Here is a 17,202-nt window from a genome sequence, read left to right as displayed (position 1 = left end):
ATAAAGACTGGAAACGGGGGGAAAACAGCCAGCTTGGCTCTGTACAAAGGTAACAAACTCCTGCTACTACCATCCATAAAGCCCACTAAGTAACACATTATATCATGTTTGTTTAATCCTAATTTATTAAGCATTAGTGTTGTTAAACACAAAGCGTCCTTTTTTTCTGAAAGATAAATACTTGGCGTTGTTGTTTCTAGTCTTTGAACAACAGTCAGGTGCCCGTATGGACATTGAAACAGGTTTTTCTTGCTGATTATTAAAAGGTCTCTTCCTGATGCACTTTCGATGTAAGTGACAGGGGACAAAATCCGCAGTCTTTCAAATGTGTATTCAAAAGTTTATCCGAAGCTGGCTGGGAGCTGTTGCTAGGCAACCAGCAGAGACTCCAGGAAGCCTCTGGTCCTGGCGAAGAAATAGTCCGGCACACAAAAGCCTGTAAAACTGAGCTTTAGAGGTGCTGGTGGGCTGGTGGTAAACTAGCTGTTTCTGATCTTTATGCTAAGCTAAGCTAACCTGCTGCCGATTGTAGCTTCATAATCGCCATGCGGACACGAGAGTGGTATCAGTCATCTCATCATCAACTCTCAAGCCAGACCAGAGATACATCCGAAGACATTGTCATAGGTTGAGTAGTTCGTAGACCACTTTACTTGCGACAGGTAAACTGATCTTCAGGTGTAAAATCTGTTTCCACTCAGGTGAAATATTGCACAGACGTGGCCAATCATTGAACAGCACCTGTTCATTCTTTACATTCCAGAGTTAATCAAAGAAAAACAATTAAAAAGAAGTTAAATTATTCTGTTTAATGATTGACAACAATTCAACATCAGGTATATTAAGCAGAGTATATATACAGTTTATGATATGGACATTTAAAAAGTCAGAAAGTACACCAGGCTGTTGTACCATAGCAGCAACTGTCACATGGCCACTGATCTTCCCATTTACCACACATGGAAGCACTTTTTAAATCCCTGTTCTGTGCAGATCTGTGCACTTTGCAGAAACATTTCCTTATAAAGTAGGCTGTGTTATACAGAATGTAGTTATAAACTGTATGTATGCACCATTAGATACTTCAAAATGACTGTAGCTGAACTACAGAGAACCGGAGTCCGTAAACAAAATTCACAATAATATCCACACAGGAGAAGTACCGTGGTACTTCAGTGCGAAACAAAATATACTTCAAAAGTTACTGTAGGTGAACTACAGAGGCCGGAGTCTGGATAAAACACAGTAAACGTACACACACACACACACACACACACACATACATACATATACACACATACATGCTTATGCTGCTACAACAGTTAAATAACACACTTGCAAATGTCAGAAACAGCAAAGTTATCGACAACAGCTTGAAAGGAATAAAAACACATAAGTAACCCAGGATGTATTTCTAGACTCTGTGGTTTTAGTGCTTGTGTTTTGTACAATGCCATGTGCTCGCCCATCCCTAAAGAGCAGTTTTAAAGTATTCCCTCTGCATAGTAAAAAAGTAAAAGTCCTGCCCACAAACTCATTCCACAGTCTGTGGTTTGGTGTGGGAGGTTTGTCCACGGAGTAAAAATATCCTCCAGCTCAGCTCAGCTTTACCAGGCTCTATTCACTGGAACATTGTTATACCAGAACGTTTACTGGAAACGATGGAGATATTAGTTTCCAGAACAATTAAAACAGACACTGAGTGTGACTTCTTGTTTCTTGGATCCTCTGTTGTTCACTTTATATCCACATTCACGCCTCATTAGAACATTTTTACTCTTTACAATATAGTTTTGGTCATTTCAGAAGTAGTAAAGTTGCTCTGGAGAAAAGTGGCTTCAACTTTGTTCTTGCCCCAAAGTGCTGACAGAAAAACACACACACACACACACACACACACACACACACACACTCACACACACACACACTCACCGCTGACTAAAATGCCCAAAGTCGGTAAACAAACCAGTGAAAACACAAAAGGTTCCCATGTAACAGGGGTGATAAAGACTTCACAGCCTGTGTATGAACATTAATTTCACTTTGCTGACAGCTGCTAGAAGGAAAGTGACACCATAAAACAAAAAATATAACTTAAACTGAATACAGAAACGAGGGGGGTCTTTTCTGAGTATGTGGTGAGGGCTCATTTGCATTTTGTCTTAATTTTTCTCCTTACTTTATATTTATAACTGTAGCAAGAGGATCTCATTTGTTGTTAAATGCGGTTGTGAGTATCTTCTTGCAGCTAAAACCATACATTTTCACCAGGGCCAGAGCCCAGCCCCCCCGTGTCGACCCACCGACCACACATGGCCATATATTTCCATTTCCCAGCGCCCCAGAAACAATCCCATTCTGGACTACTAACATGCCCCAAGTTTGCAGTGAAATCAGTTAGTTTGTGGCCATTTTAAGCCCAAATTGATTTAAAAGCTAATGATAAGGGTTATAAATTGAAAGAGAAAGATAATTTATGTAGCAACCTTAAGTTTCAATTTATATTGTGTATATTTAGCATATAACGAAACAAATGTGCAATATATAAAATTACCATAAATTAACTGTCACATAACGTACCTGGGTTTTGGGGGGCCCTTTAGGTTCTGGGATGCAGGGTCAGTGCCCCATTGATAATCCAGACTTACTTTTGACAAAACCAAAATATAAAATCCCAGTATAAATCACTTTAACCTTTAATCTGGGCCCCCTTTCTAAATAGCATCTTAAGGCAAAGGTGAGACGGGAGGATGCTCCTCTTTACAGCATCAGTTTGTTCCTAAATATCTCGTGCAGAGGTATACAACGTCTTGGATCAGAGGCAACATAAAGCAGTTTGCAGTTCATCTGTCAAGACTTAAGTCATTGAAACAGTGTCAAGTGTGCAACAGCTGCACTGTCTCACACGTGTTTGTCAGTTTTTTATGGCCAGGAAGTGAGAACTGGTTGTGCAGGTCTATCATAAGATCTAGTTCCATTCCTCCTGTAAAAGTAGGTCTCTTTCCAGCCACACCTCACACTCAGACGTAAATGGGGAAACTTCTAGAAGTCCACCTCCACCAGCAGGTACACACCAGAGATTCAGGCTCGACGAGGTGGAGACTGAAGAATACATTTCCAGAGTTTATCAAGAGTCTTTCAGCAGCCCCAGTTTCCTCAACGCCTCCTTGCGCGATGCGTCTGTCGCCCCCCGTCCAGAAAACTGCACGGTGATGCCTTGGGGACGAAACATGGAGCTGGACCTCCCCTTGTGTACAGGGGACAAGGCTCGCTGCGCTGCTTTCTGGTTAGAAACGCCTCCGTGGTAGGAGTGCCGAGGAGGTTTTGGGGCCGGGGTTGGGGCTGGAGCTTTGAAACTCCTTGACGGGCTGTCTGAAGAATTTAACCCGGTGGAGGGGTTGATGGTTCGGCTCTTTCCTCTGTAATTGTTAAGCTCGGTGGGTAGCGGCTCTGATTTGGCGGGCAAGGGTTGACTCTTGTTGATATGGGAACTGAGGATGTCAGGGAGGTCGCTCCTGGTCACGGCTGCAGGAGCCGGGTTCATGACTTTGGTCTTTCCTCCATAGGGGTTGAACTCGCTGGGGTTAGCCAGCACAGGGGGGAGGATTTTGGGTTCATGGCTAGTTGGAGAGGTAGGGGGTTCGCTCCTGGAGGAAATAGGGTTGACCACGATAGATTTCCCTCCGTAGCTGTTAAATTCCATCGAGGTCACCTCGGGTGGAGGGAGGACACATGGAGGTGGAGGAGGGGGAAAGTAGCTGCTCTGTGTGACTGCTGGAGGTGAGGGGCTCGGTTGGGGGTTTCTATCTTCATGTCTCCTGAGGGAATCTGTGCGCAGGATGTCTGTTTTTTTGTCGACATGAATCTGGCTCTGATGTGGTGTCGTAACGTTGGCTTCTGGCAATTTGGTGCTGGTTTCTGTTGTTGGGGGAACACTGGCCTTCAGAGATTTGGCACTGGTTTCTGCTCCTGTGAGGGGATCCAGAGAGCTGCTGTTAGGGGTGACGGGGAGTGACATATCCCCGGACATGGCTCGGTTCCTGGTCAGGCCCAGCTTAGACAGGGCCTCCATCCTGGATTTGTCTGGTGAGGGGTCCTTGAAGGAAATGCTGCGAGTGGGAATATTTCGAGCCTTCTGTTCCACAGCCGGTTGCAGATCTTCCTGCAGCAGAGGGTGTGACGTTCCCGTTAGGTTTGCCAGCATCTGTGCCCGTCTCTCCCCGATGTTCACATTAGCCAGCGACTGGTTCTGGTGCTCCTTGCTGCCAAGGATCACACTGATGTTAGCAGGAAAGCGGGCAGGCTTAGTAGAGGTAGGAGGACCCTGTTTAATGGGAAGATCGCCGCTGTAGCTCGGTGGCTTTTCAGAATCCAGGCTGGAACGGCGGAGGAGTGAGGAGGGCTGGAAGTTAGAAGTTCCACCTGCCTGGTTCTCGGCTATCTTCTGGGCAATCAGGACGGGGGTGGGGATACAGCCTGGAGGGTGGTAGGAAGAGTGGCTGTCTGTCGGCCCATAGCTGCCGCTTGGTAGGGGAGGGTTGTACTCTGAAGGCAAGCTGTCCACCAGATCACGCCTCGGCTTTATCTCAAAGTGGCTTTCAGGGATCGGCACCATGCTCTGAAAATCTGGGAAGAACAAATTACAAAGTGAAAATCTGGGAAAGACTACAAGCTTCAGTCCCCTCCACGGCAGTTACTGTTGAGGACACTGAAGTCATATCTTTGGGGGTTTTAGTTTTTAACCTGGGGGCAGTTACTATACAATTGAAAACGTATCATGGTGAGTATTTCACAGGCTGATTCCAGTAGTTCTAGACTTAGTATATTGAAGTGACTACAGGCCAAGAAATAAATAAAGGAGTCTGTATTTCTACACCCAAATTTGATTCCTTGTCAGTGTGAGGACGGCTTTGAAACTACATTTAGACCTTTATGTTGGGAACACTTTATTTTACGGGTCTGTGTTTTACTAATAATTTTTTCTAGGAAGTTTCCTGGAAAGAAAATATGATGCTCATTACAGCGAAAACAGTTTTTTGAGTTAGTTGAGTTGAGCAGTTTCCATAGACATATTTTCTTGAAATATCTGCTTCACTTTCCAGAATCCTGGCCCTGTACAGCCCTGTGTAAAAGAACCGATTGCTGTACGTTACCTGGACTGGTGGGACTGAAGATCGGGTCTCTGGACTGAACCAAGTCCGGTCCTGGGCGGACCAAGTCTATAATATCCTGGTCTTTGGAACTGGGAGTTCCGGCCAGGAGTGAGGACACAATGGCTCTGGGGTTGGGACTCGAGGTTGGGGGTCCAGCCACCTGTTCGACAGGACCCCTGCTGCTTGCGGGGGGATTCACCTGCCCAGGCCTCCGGTCGTTCTCCTCCAGACTCTCCTCCAACGAGTCAATGGTCTTCTCAAAGAACTGGAGGCACTCCTGCTCCTCCTGGCTCAGAAACTGCAGCGCTTCATCTCCCTGTAAGCCAAGAGACAGTTAACATCGAGGTACATGCTTTATTCACCAGACATTTTCATCTTCATCAGGATGGTGTTACTTATGAATTACCACAAGTAAACAAAACATCTTTTTACAATAACAATATTTGCTCTTAATACTACAGAGAGAGGGGAGATTTGAAGGAGTTGCTACTTTAGAAAGAGACATTTTGGATTTCTAGACTGACTTAAAGGGTTGAAGAAGGAACTAGACTTGAAGTCCACTGGATTATATTTGTTTTCAAGAACTTTAGTAAAAGAAAGTGCATGTGGTCCTGGATTACCAGCTGGACAAAGTGAGCTTTAGTATCTATGGCGATATATAAGTGACAAGACAGCACAGTTGATTTGATTAGATTTTTGTTGGTGCAAGAAGGCTCCAGATTTGACTTTTCCTCTTCATTATTGAACCCCATGTTTCAAATGACTCTCTCATACAGTAGTCATGTGTACAGGGTGAACACAGGCCTGTTTGTTCCTCCATCCCAACCCTCCAAAACTTCTTTCCCACCCTATATTTAGCTCAAACGCCCCTCTCTCCTGTTGGAGGACTGCCCCTCCCTCCTCGCCCCTCCCCGTCTGTGCTTCACCTCCTGGGCTACCTGTCCTGCTTTACACAGTGCTGCCACTGAAAAATGACACAATGGGCTCTCCAGTAACAACACTCGGTGACTATTGATTTTGCTGCTTCACTTTGAGGTCTTTTCAGTCCAGATAAAAATCGAATCCACCTATTTAAGCCAAAGCACATGGCTGTAGGGAATAGGTAATCCCCTGTAACAATAAGCAGCGCTGGAAGAAGGACTGCTGTCATTTAAGAATTAGAGCCACAAAGAAAAACTTCTACATTACGAGTAAAAGTACAATCTCAACTCAAATTCCACTTTCTAGCCTTTTCTGGAGCTTTCAACCACCTCCATAACTCCATTCACTCATTAAAACAGTGGGAAGCTCCAGGAAATCTGGTTAAGTGGACGTTCATTTAATAATATTTTGTCAAATCAATGGATAATGTTAAAAATTACATTATTATCAAGCCGAAACAAGGCTGGGTAAGTTAGCCAGCTGCTGGCGGTGGACATGAGAAAGGTATTACTCTTTTTATCTAACTCTCAGACAGAAAGCGAGTAAGAGTACTTCCCGAAATGTTGAACTATTCCTTATAACTCAGTAATTTATTAATAAGCAGACTGACTCAGTGTTCAGCACTAATTCAGTAAATTCAAAGTAAATAACTAGTTTTTCTTTACAGTTCTTTATGAAGTGTTTTGCTCACAAGCCGTGTTTTACATACAATTACAAAGCCACCAGACCGAAGGAAGCTGCTTATTTGAGCTATTTCAAGGTGATGACCTTCAGCTCGTGGTCGACATGGCAATCGGGGTTTGTTGCTGACATCAGTGTTATGAAAAGTGCCACAACACGGTTACTGAGGGCCTTGTTTTGCTCTACACACAAAGACACCTACAGCAACACCCAACTGAAACCAATATGCCATAAACACAGATCTGCGGGTTTCAGCTGGAGTGAATGATGCTTATTGTCGTGAAGCAGCTCAGGACCTAGAAAACTGCAGTTGAACCGGTTTGGCTGTGTTGTGGGTTGATAATGAATGTCATCCCAGAGGCATGCGAAGGGATTAAGTTGTTAAGCAGGTGTAATTTCTCAGCGTCTGTGATGACTGGGTGCATTGTGTAAACACAGCACAGAGCCTCAGTCAGGGTGAAGTGCAGTTTGAATAATCAGCTGTTCATCTGATACGCTGAGTGTGTTTACTGTGTTCAAGAGGACGACTCTATACTCCGGTTCAGCAAACAAATCTTTGTGTAATTATGCAAACCTGTAAAACTATATAGCACCAACTCTAACAAGAGTAGACCAGCTTTATTTGCTCGTTTATTCTGGTCGGTAATTATCTAAAAGAAACTTATAGGAATAGTTCGAACTTTTGGCCGAGAGCTGGATGAAGAGATTGATACCACTCTCATAACTTTAAGCTACATATGAGGCCATCAGCTGGTTAGCTTAGCTTAGCATAAAGACTGGAACCAGGGGGAAACAGTTAGCCTGGCTCTGTCCAAAGAAAACAAAGTCTGCCTGCCAGCACTTCTAAAGCTCACTTATTGTAATCTTTGATGCTCCAGGTCTCACTTTTACATTTGAATTAGGCTGTTTCTGCAAGGATCTACATATAAATAAGATGTTCTACCCTCTGAAATGACAAAGTAAGAAGATTGATGGTTTTCAAATACTTACGCCTGGCCTGGAGTTCTGTCCAGCGCCCCCGTTGACCCCGTAGTGGAGGTGAGGGTTGGCCTGCAGATGGAGGTCCATGGTGCGAGGCTCAGAGGTCAGCTGGCATTTGGACATCTCATGGAGGGTCCGGTGTTCCTGGGCGGCACTACGATAAAACGAGAATCACATCCGGTCTTGCTCTGAAGGATCAGCTAATCTTCTTTTCAACGAGAGTCTGGAGACACAGAGGAGGGACGAGGCGTCAGACAACACGACCCTGTCGGCTTCAACTGACCGCAGGAAGTCAAGTCAGTGAACGTTAAAGTCCTGCATTCAAAATCATACTCAAGTACAAAAGTGAATCATTAAAATGTACTTAAAGTATTGAGTCAATGTAAAGTTTACCACTCAGCATGGCAGCAGAGAGACACACCTGAAGGACCAGTTAACCTGGAACAGGTAGCTGTAAAACAGGCTCCTGAAGCCGAAACCAATGAACACATTCCTCTCTAACGCTGTTCTGATAAAAGGAAAAAAAAAAGTTCCTTGTTGAGGCTCGAAGCCAAAAAATATAAACTGAGATAACAAGAAAAAATAGTTGTAGACGGTTGTGAAAATGTTGTCTTCATTCACAACTTTAGAGAAATAAAAATCCATTAAACCCAGTAAACCATGAGGTCACCAATCAAACCCAATGTTAGTGGGGGGGTTTCGGGCTATTCACCCAAACAGCATCTAGATCGTCATTTCACTGTGTCATTTTTAATCTTTTGTCTCTCCAATTAAACAAAAAATAATAACAATTATGGCCCATTTTAACTCAGCTTTAGTGTTACTGGGTGTAATTTAGCCCCGTGGCTCACTCATCAAACACAAGACGATGTGTTACTTTGACCCAAGTTTCTTATTTTTAGATTTTCTTTGGGTTTTTCACCAAAACCGATTTATGTATCTATATATTTTGACCCCGTTACAAGAAAAGATACTGGATAGTTTTACCTCAAACAATACTCAAATAATCTGATCACAGCTCATAAATACTTTCAAATGTAGGATTCAATTCAAGGTTACACCACATATTTCTACTTTTTATATACTGCAAAAAAAATATGTTCTATATGAAGAAAAAACAGATGATGCAAGGTCTTAACATTTCCTCATACAATCTTACAGTCTGTATATTTAGCTGCATTTTATCATTCAACATCATATTTTTCAATATATAGGCCCATATTTGTTTATGTAGATTCACATTGTGAGATAAATACAGCAGAACTGTAATAGTGAATACTGTCAGCGTTACTGGAAGTACCCGCAGGACCTTCATAGAGATAATATAGTGACTTTTCCAAGAGTTAATACAAGACCCGTAATTCACTTAACACCTGGAAGAAATGCGAGTAAAAGTAAATTTACCCAACATCTGCACAGATCGGGCATCTTATAGTCGGCGACGGGCCGGTGGTGTTTCCTTCAGCAGCCAGCATCAGCAGGGTCCAGCTGCGTCGCGCGCTCCTCATGCGCTCTTGGTGAGCTCCGTGTGCGTAATGACACCACGGCGGCACGTCACGCAGCAGTTAAAGCCGCGAGGAGACTCCACCCACAGCCTGTAGGAGGGTGTGTGTGTGTGTGTGTGTGTGTGTGTGTGTGTGTGTGTGTGCGTGCGTGTGCTCTCATTCAGGTGTGTGAACAAGTGTCGGGAGGTGACTATAGTGACACAGTGGAAAGTCATCCCGCTCACACACCCACCTCAGTTTCACTAGGATGGGTTCAGGAACAGTGGGACATTTAACTTTTTGTTTTTCCGTTTGACTGGATAAACCCAGAAGATTGTTTCTTCTTCTGGGTCTGTCCAGTTGAATCAAGATTTCAGTCTGAGGTATGAAAATCTTGCCACAACACAACTTGTCCCTTTTATTTGTGTTACTTTAACTTTGTGGGTTGAAATGCAAAGAAATACTATTTTGGCATTTGTTCAGGGAAAGTGGACCATTGGCTTACGATGTTATTTATTTTCCGCATCTACATATTAGCTCTCCTTTAACTTGCCACCAAATAATAACAGTGCTTACTATTTAATGCTCCAATAATAATATGATAACATAATGTTATCATATCACTGTCAGGAGCCATTATTTAAATAAATTCATCAATTAATTTGGCAAACGTTGAAACAATGTTCAGTACAGACTCCTTTTACAACAAAGAAAGTCAGGGAATGTACTTAAATACTTTAATTTGTTTGTTTTGGACGCCCCCTGCTGGCTGCAGCCTGGTAGCTCATTCCTTCATATTGTGCAGGCTGTGGTGAATACGATGACATGTGGATACAGGATCTTTTAATAAACAACGTTCCTCTTAAAGTGTAGATGGGGATGTAGCCATGGACGAGAAGGACTCAATTAGATGCTCAGAAAAACAAAACGTGAACATGTCAACTGTATGGAAGTGACCAGAGATCAAAGGTCACTGTCACCCAGGCTCTAATTTATAGTTTAGTATAATATTTGATGTCTCTGCATTACACTCTTTAATACTATAATACCTCATGTGCATGGACATGGACATTCAGCAGGACAAAAACAAAAGTCTCCACAGGAGAGTTGAAGGAGAGGCAAAGATACTACATGAGCTGAACCCAGTCAAATTAAATGTCCATAATGAAAATAACCATTAGTTGAAGTCTGATACAAATAGTTCAAAATGAGCTGCACCTCGACCAACTACAACAGTAAAGTCCTGCTTTTACATTAATTTAATAATAATATGTAATAGCATATATGTAACAATGGTTTTCTACATTGAGTACTTTTACTTGTACTACTTTAAGTACATTTTCCTGCTTATACTTACATACTTCTACTCAAGTAACATTTTCAATGTTAAATATTTAATATTTAATTTAATTTTACAGTGTGGTACTTTTACTTAAGTAAAAGATCTGAATACTTCCTCCACCGTCGTCTAATTCGCTTATACATGAATATTTGCTAGTTTCCCAGTGGTCCCTGAACGCACCTCCCGTCAGTTGGAGTAACCTGCTCCGGTCTGCGTCAACAACAGCTCCAGTGTGTCCGTTTGTTTGTTTGACGGGTTGGTTTCTGCACGTTACCGGGAGGAAGACCGACCGGCCCGGCTGCTGTCCACACAGAGGTCCGGTGAGTCCACAGCTAACGTGTTAATAACGTGACTGTTGTTATTATTATGCTTAGCTAAGTTAAGGAAAACTTGCTAAACCCGCTAGCTAGCGTAGCTACATGCGAATGCACCGTCAAGTTGATGCGCCCGTTATCGGACACTGAACCGTCTGTCGCACTATTCCTCCCATTTCCTCGCAACCAAGCCACAACACACACTGACTGTCAGTGTTTAAACATACTTTCCGGTATTAAAGTCACATTTATTAATGATACATCCCCTTGTTTCTTGTAATATCAGCAAAATTAGCTGGCCGTGGTCGGGCTTTGTGCGGTGGTCGATAATGGAAGCAGGGCTTCCCCCCTCATCAGTAATCCGCCAGCATACGAATAACAGATATATATTAACGCTAACATTTTGGATGAGAGCCACAGATGCGTTGTTTTTGTAACTGCTTCTATGTTGTCATTGGGTTTATTCCTGTTTTTCTAACATAACCGGCGCAGCTAGCTAACAGCAAGGCTGAATCTCTCCTCTGAATTAACCTGATGTTACGTTAGCTGATGTCGTGCAAATCGTTATTAGCTCGATACAGCAACGAAACCCAACCGGGCACACCGCGAAAACGCAGCTTTCATGCATCTTTCATGGGTGCAGTGTCACATAACACCCGTTAGCTTATTAACGGTAGCCCCCTGTTAAATAGTTGCTAGCACGTTAGCCCGCTTGCTAATATCACACATGCTAGCCGCGGCTAACCCAGTGCTAGCTGTCACTGCACCCTGAAACAGGTACATTCCTGCTTTAAAACGCAGCCTGTCCGTAGTGTTTGAGTCATATGAGCATGCTAATATAACTCGAGCCTGTCAGCATACACATAACGTCATAATCAGCTTCAGCAGGCTGCACGTCCAGCTAGCGTTTTAGCTGGAAATCATGTGAATGAACAGAGGAGCTGTTGTCAGTGTAAACTGAGTTAGAAGCTGTTTGTTGCACACGCTGCAGTTCTTGTGCAAAGCTTAGTTTCAGGTTTCACCAAAATAAACAGTTAGTATCTTTAATGTTCGGTGACCATCGCGAATCATCAACATCATGATATGAGTACAGATAATTTCAAATATCGAGTAATGTAATGTGTTCCACTGAGGAACATGAGACAAACACTTTAATGACAGAGTTTGTTTGTTTTTAATTACAGCTTGCTCAATAATTTAGACAGTATAGATTTTGTATTTATTAAGGAAGCAACTACTTTCATTATCAATTAATCTAGCGATTGCTGTTTTGATTCATTGATTATTTGTAGTAGGATTATGAGTAGTAGGCTAAAGCTTTGGTTTAAATTTGGCTTGCAGACAGCAGTCAATAGTAAATACAACTAATTCATAAAAAATTACCATACATACATGTTTACATACAATACAAACATACCTACACAAATAAACAAAGTACTCAGGTTAACGGCAACATTTAGTCCATGAAATGTCAAAAAAAAGTTGCTTGTTTTGTCTGACCAACAGTCCAAAACTAAAAGATATTTAGAATCAGAGAAAAACAGCAAGTCATACAAGTATTTTGGGGACGTCTTTCCCCCTCAGGGAACCCAAAACCATCATTCAGCTGACTTTAAGTGTTTCCACGTCAGTTCAGCTTTTTGGTTGAGTCCTCAGTGTTTCGGATCACGTAATGTTGAACCACCCTGTAAACAGCCGGGATGAGCCTTTACCGGGCGGGCGGAGTAACTGGATCCTTACCCAGCATCCCTCAGCGTGTCAGGTTACCATGGGCTCGCCAGGACTGGTCTCCATGGAGACGGGGCAGAGGGGGCAGGGGGGATGGGGGGGGGTTGTGTGGGTGGGATTACACCTGGGTTTGACTGACAGGTGCGATGCTGTCACCTGACTGTTTCTATCTGTGTGTGTGTGTGTGTGTGTGTGTGTGTGTGTGTGTGTGTGTAGCTTAGTGTCCATCATCATGTATAATACATCCTGGGCGCGTGTGTGTATATGTGTTGACTATCTGTGTTTTTGCACTTATAAACTAGACTTAATATCAACCTGTTTAAATGCGTCAATATTAATAATTGTGCTAAGTTTCATTTAGTTATTGTCTGTCCATGATTTTGTGTTCTGCCGAGTCGTCAGGGCGTTGAACCTCAAACCTTTTCGGCGCTGACTGAAGTATATGTTTACACTGCTGGCATCAAATATCTGGTCACATTTGTGATCTTATTTTTATGCATTCTTTGTTCAGATAGTTTCTGATTTAAATAATAATTTCAGACTTTTCTAGTCGGGCTCTTTCTGAGCTGTATGTGATGTGTTTTTTGATATTGTCAACAAATCCCATGAAAATACCAAAACCAACATTTATAAGCAAATTGACTCAGAACTATTTGCATTGAAGAAGTGAAGAAGCCGTTTAGCTGCCGTCGTCAGATTGTCCTTGAATGCACCACCAGTCTCTGCTGTCAGCTGCATTTCTACACAACAACAACAACAACAACAATGAAACTTTGACCAAAACAATAACACGACTGCATGTTAATTGTGATGGATTCATCGTCTCAAACAAGCATCAAGTCTGAGGATTGTTTGGTAGCAGATTGACGTGTGCTTGACACTTGATTGAGGAGGGATTAAGTCTATAAACACTTTTAATTGGTTGAAACCTTTATAGGCGTGTCTGTAGACATTATTTGACAGAAGAATGTGGGACGTTGACATAATGATACTGATGTAAAAACACAGACTTTGCTCTTCAGCTAGACTTTTAAATAAACTGAAGGAGTGACGTAAAGTTTTTGTGAGTCACACCATCTTTATTTGTCTTCATGAGAAAGTTGCTGCATTCAGCTATTGTATATATGCTCAGTGGGTGACACACCCACTTAACACACACACACACACACAGAAACACACCAGGCAGGTGGGACCGGTGTGCCGTTAAAACACCCTGCTGAGGCAGGCAAAACAAAAGGTAACTTAACAACACGGACACGCAGAAACAAAGAATCACAGATTATTTCAAGAACAAGATGGTGATGATGATGATGATGGAGAATCTCTGGTATGAAAATAGATTTGATGTCGTCTGTCTCGCTCAAAACAAGAGGAGGTGTCAGACAGACGGAAACAGGAAGTTCAGAGACCGTCTGCTGGAGTTTGACCCTGAAACTGAAGCCAGAGTCCAGTCTGCTTTACAGTGATCCAGTTGACGGTGTTGCAGTGAAACGTGCTGCATATGGAGCCTTTGTAAGATTTAGACCCGATATTATCTGCAGGTGTTTGATGTAGATGTTGCATTTTTATTTCCTCACATAAGCCTATAGTATCAAAGTATCAGCTATAAAAACTTAATTATGTCTCTCTCTCTGTCTGTCTGTCTGTCTCTGTGTCTGTCTCTCTCTCGGGTGAAGGACAGTCTTTACTTGTCGGTCTGTCTGCTGAGTCACTTGTTCACCTGTAGACCGTCCTGGTTTTCTCTGACTCTGCGAGCCTCCATCGATCCTGCCAGCCTCTCCATCCACCGCTGCACTATGGTACAATGAACACACACACACACACACACACACACACACACACACACACACACTCACTCTGACTGCTGCTGATTCTATGAGAAGTTACATGAATGTGAACTTCTGTGAAATGATGTACAACAGATTAAACTCATCTTTTTATACAACTGAAACCTGACAGACGCTGTTCACCCACCTGCATAACGATCTAGCAGCCCAACAATGTGATGAATCCTTAAAACTCAAGTCTAACAATCAAAAGAGTCCGTTTGTTTTAACCCTGTGTTCTGTTTGGCGTCCTGGAGACCTCTGGGCCTCTTTAACAGCTTAAAAAAAATATAAATATATACTAACATTGTTTTATCACCTTTTATTCCTCATGACTTTGCCACATTCCTAATCCTAAACATGATTTTAAGCTGCTAAGCTGTTTAAGATGTCGGCTGCAGGTAGTGACACATTATTTCTGTTGGCGACTCAGAGACTTCAGCTCAGTTTACGTCACAAAAAAACACTAATTAGCTAAAGGAAAATTAATAAATAAGTCATCTGATTGACCACAACAGTCTTTAGAATATAGTAATTCAGATACATAAACCATCATCTTGGTGTTGTTTATTTTGGTGGTATTTGGATGATGATGAATTTCTCAGAGCTCCTCCTAAAGTCCAGCAGGGGGCAGTCACAACTCTCCAGCACCGAACACGTCACTGATGAGTGACTTGATGACTTGTGTGTTTCTGTGCTGAGGAGCATTGATGACAAACTTTTGATTGATGAGTGCTGATTTGTTGCTGTTTACCGCAACAACAAACAAAGCTTTGAAGCCTTTTGTCCCCCCCCCCCTCGCTGTCAGTCTCAGATTCTCCGTCTGTAGTCTGGAGAAGGCAAGCAGCTTTCAGTCTTGTGTGACTCACTGTTATACAATATTTTGAATTATAATACATTTCATAAACACACTAACAGCTGTGTGTGCCGTCTGCAGAGCGTATGATGTCTGAGAGCAGCTGCTATGGCCTGCAGCAGCGGTCAGAGCAATGCCGAAACTCTGGAGGGGTTCCATGAGGTGAACTTGGCCTCACCCACCACACCCGACCTTCAGGTAGGTCGAACGCTCACCTGCAGGCGGAGATCCATTATTCAGCACGTTTTAGGATGTTTGCCCTGTATCATGAAGAGAGATGAATGTGTTATGCTGCGGTCTTTGGGCTTCTCTCAGGTTCTCTGGTGCACTTTTATCAACTTCTCCTCCAAAAATGTTCATTATTTCTGTAGCGGTCTCTTGCCAACTTGAAAAAATTAATGTGCAAACCCAGAAAATATGAAAACGGTCAGCCATTTTTTACCACCCTGCCTCCATCATTCATCCCGTCCCTGAAACCCTCCCTGATACCCCCCCAGCAGAACTCCTTCCAGGACCTTGAGTGTTTCCCAAATATCACTCTGTTAACTTTCAACGTGTCATCCTGCAGAACCAAGCGGAGCAGCGCCCCCCTGTCCGTCACAGCACCCCGCCCACCTCTCTGTACCGCACCCACTCCCTGGGAGCGCCCCCCACCGGCCGACCCACCTCCCTGCGGGCCGACCAGCTCCCCACGCAGCCGGTGTACTCCACGCCGCGGCACAGCCACAATGGAAGGTAAAGAAAACACGTCAGTCCACATGTTCCTCCCTCTGCCTTTCAGCCTGGACCTCATCAGACTTTAATCATACGCACCGTGACGTGTGACATTTAGTACAGATCCAAATGTCCATTGTTGTTAAATAATGACAATTCACAATTAGAGGATGTTAGTGGGATTAATGTCTATAGATTTGCTGGTTAACTGTTGGGGACAACATTTCAAATGTGAGGATTTTCTGATTTTCTGCTGTTTGACATCATTGCTAACTGAATAGGTTTGAGGTTTGGACTATTTCTTTTTGCAAGTTTTCACACAAAACCAGGTTCTGAGAAATTGCGATGGGATTTTTCACAATTTTCCCGTCATTTTATGGACCAAATGATTGATGAAGGAATCGAGAGAATAATCGCCAATGAGAGTAATTGTATAATTGTATAATATTGATCAAACCTGCAAGTGAAAGGATTTTGGCTCGTGAAAGAACAGCAGCCAGACTGACTGCGTGACTTAACACTCACTCAGCTGTTGTTTCCATGGTTACCCTGCACAGCGTGCCAGGCCAGGAGGCGGAGTCGGCCGAGGGCAACTTCCTGTCTGGAGAGGACGGGGAGGAGTGCAGCGCTCTGAGCGACAGCCTGTCGCGGCTGCGCAGCCCGTCGGTGATGGAGGTCCGAGAGAAAGGATACGAGAGGCTGAAGGAGGAGCTGGCCAAGGCCCAGAGGGTAGGACACACACACACACACACACACACACACACACACACACACACACACACGGTCTTAACCTGGAGGATGAATGTGAGTGTGTTTGTGTGTGTGTGTGTGTGTGTGTGAGACTTCACTACATCCCTCCACACCGCTCATTATTTAGATTGACGTCATTTAATATTTGATTTTAATTTCTTTTCTTTTTTTTTTATTATTATTATTATTTTTTGTAAATTTGTTTGTATTTCAGATGAGATGATGTTTTAGTCCTCAAACATATTTCACTGATTTTAATTTCTTCATCTGTTCATGTTTGTTGTTGCCATGTTATGATTTAACTTTCATTTGTTCATTTGGCGGTTTTCTGTTGTGTTGTTTTCTGTGTGTGTGTGTGTGTGTGTGTGTGTGTGTGTGTGTGTGTGTGTGTGTGTGTGTGTGTGTGTGTGTGTGTGTGTGGAAGGAGCTGCTGTTGAAGGATGAGGAGTGTG

At 43.1% G+C, this 17,202-nt stretch overlaps 2 protein-coding genes across 3 annotated transcripts in view; one reads left to right on the top strand and one right to left on the bottom strand.

The window, feature by feature from the left end:
• Window positions 1–790: 790 nt before the first annotated feature.
• On the bottom strand, window positions 791–9,257 carry LOC139305046 (specifically androgen-regulated gene protein). 2 transcript variants are annotated; one of them, XM_070928987.1, is made up of 5 exons: window positions 9,141–9,257; window positions 8,158–8,244; window positions 7,746–7,959; window positions 5,154–5,469; window positions 791–4,626 (listed from the first exon to the last, which is right to left on the bottom strand). In XM_070928987.1, the coding sequence occupies exons 3-5, from the start codon at window positions 7,857–7,859 to the stop codon at window positions 3,128–3,130; spliced, it is 1,929 nt and encodes a 642-aa protein (XP_070785088.1). In that variant the 5' UTR covers window positions 7,860–7,959; window positions 8,158–8,244; window positions 9,141–9,257; the 3' UTR covers window positions 791–3,127. The 2 variants fall into 2 exon arrangements, with proteins under 2 accessions (XP_070785088.1, XP_070785087.1); XM_070928986.1 differs by lacking the exon at window positions 8,158–8,244.
• Window positions 9,258–10,775: 1,518 nt separating this feature from the next.
• Window positions 10,776–17,202, top strand: part of rab3ip (RAB3A interacting protein (rabin3)) — a 10,958-nt gene continuing 4,531 nt past the window's right edge. The window contains exons 1-6 of the mRNA XM_070929054.1: window positions 10,776–10,877; window positions 14,281–14,403; window positions 15,368–15,484; window positions 15,855–16,021; window positions 16,558–16,729; window positions 17,175–17,202. The exon at window positions 17,175–17,202 is cut by the window's right edge and continues 68 nt beyond it. Coding sequence (XP_070785155.1) covers window positions 15,395–15,484; window positions 15,855–16,021; window positions 16,558–16,729; window positions 17,175–17,202 — 457 coding nt within the window. The 5' untranslated portion in view covers window positions 10,776–10,877; window positions 14,281–14,403; window positions 15,368–15,394. The remainder of the gene's footprint in view (window positions 10,878–14,280; window positions 14,404–15,367; window positions 15,485–15,854; window positions 16,022–16,557; window positions 16,730–17,174) is intronic.

Source organism: Enoplosus armatus, chromosome 22 (genome assembly GCF_043641665.1).
Source record: "Enoplosus armatus isolate fEnoArm2 chromosome 22, fEnoArm2.hap1, whole genome shotgun sequence".
In the NCBI taxonomy this organism is placed as follows: domain Eukaryota; kingdom Metazoa; phylum Chordata; class Actinopteri; order Centrarchiformes; family Enoplosidae; genus Enoplosus; species Enoplosus armatus.
This window is presented reverse-complemented; position numbering and strand designations above follow the sequence as displayed.

What these genes read in the sequence shown, in the direction of transcription:
- LOC139305046 (XM_070928987.1), bottom strand. Translation starts at nt 7,859, where the DNA reads ATGTCCAAATGCCAGCTGACCTCTGAGCCTCGCACCATGGACCTCCAT. An exon ending in GACAGAACTCCAGGCCAGGC is followed by an intron (nt 5,470 to 7,745) that starts GTAAGTATTTGA and finishes CTTGGCTTACAG; the next exon opens with GGAGATGAAGCGCTGCAGTT. An exon ending in CTTCAGTCCCACCAGTCCAG is followed by an intron (nt 4,627 to 5,153) that starts GTAACGTACAGC and finishes TGTTCTTCCCAG; the next exon opens with ATTTTCAGAGCATGGTGCCG.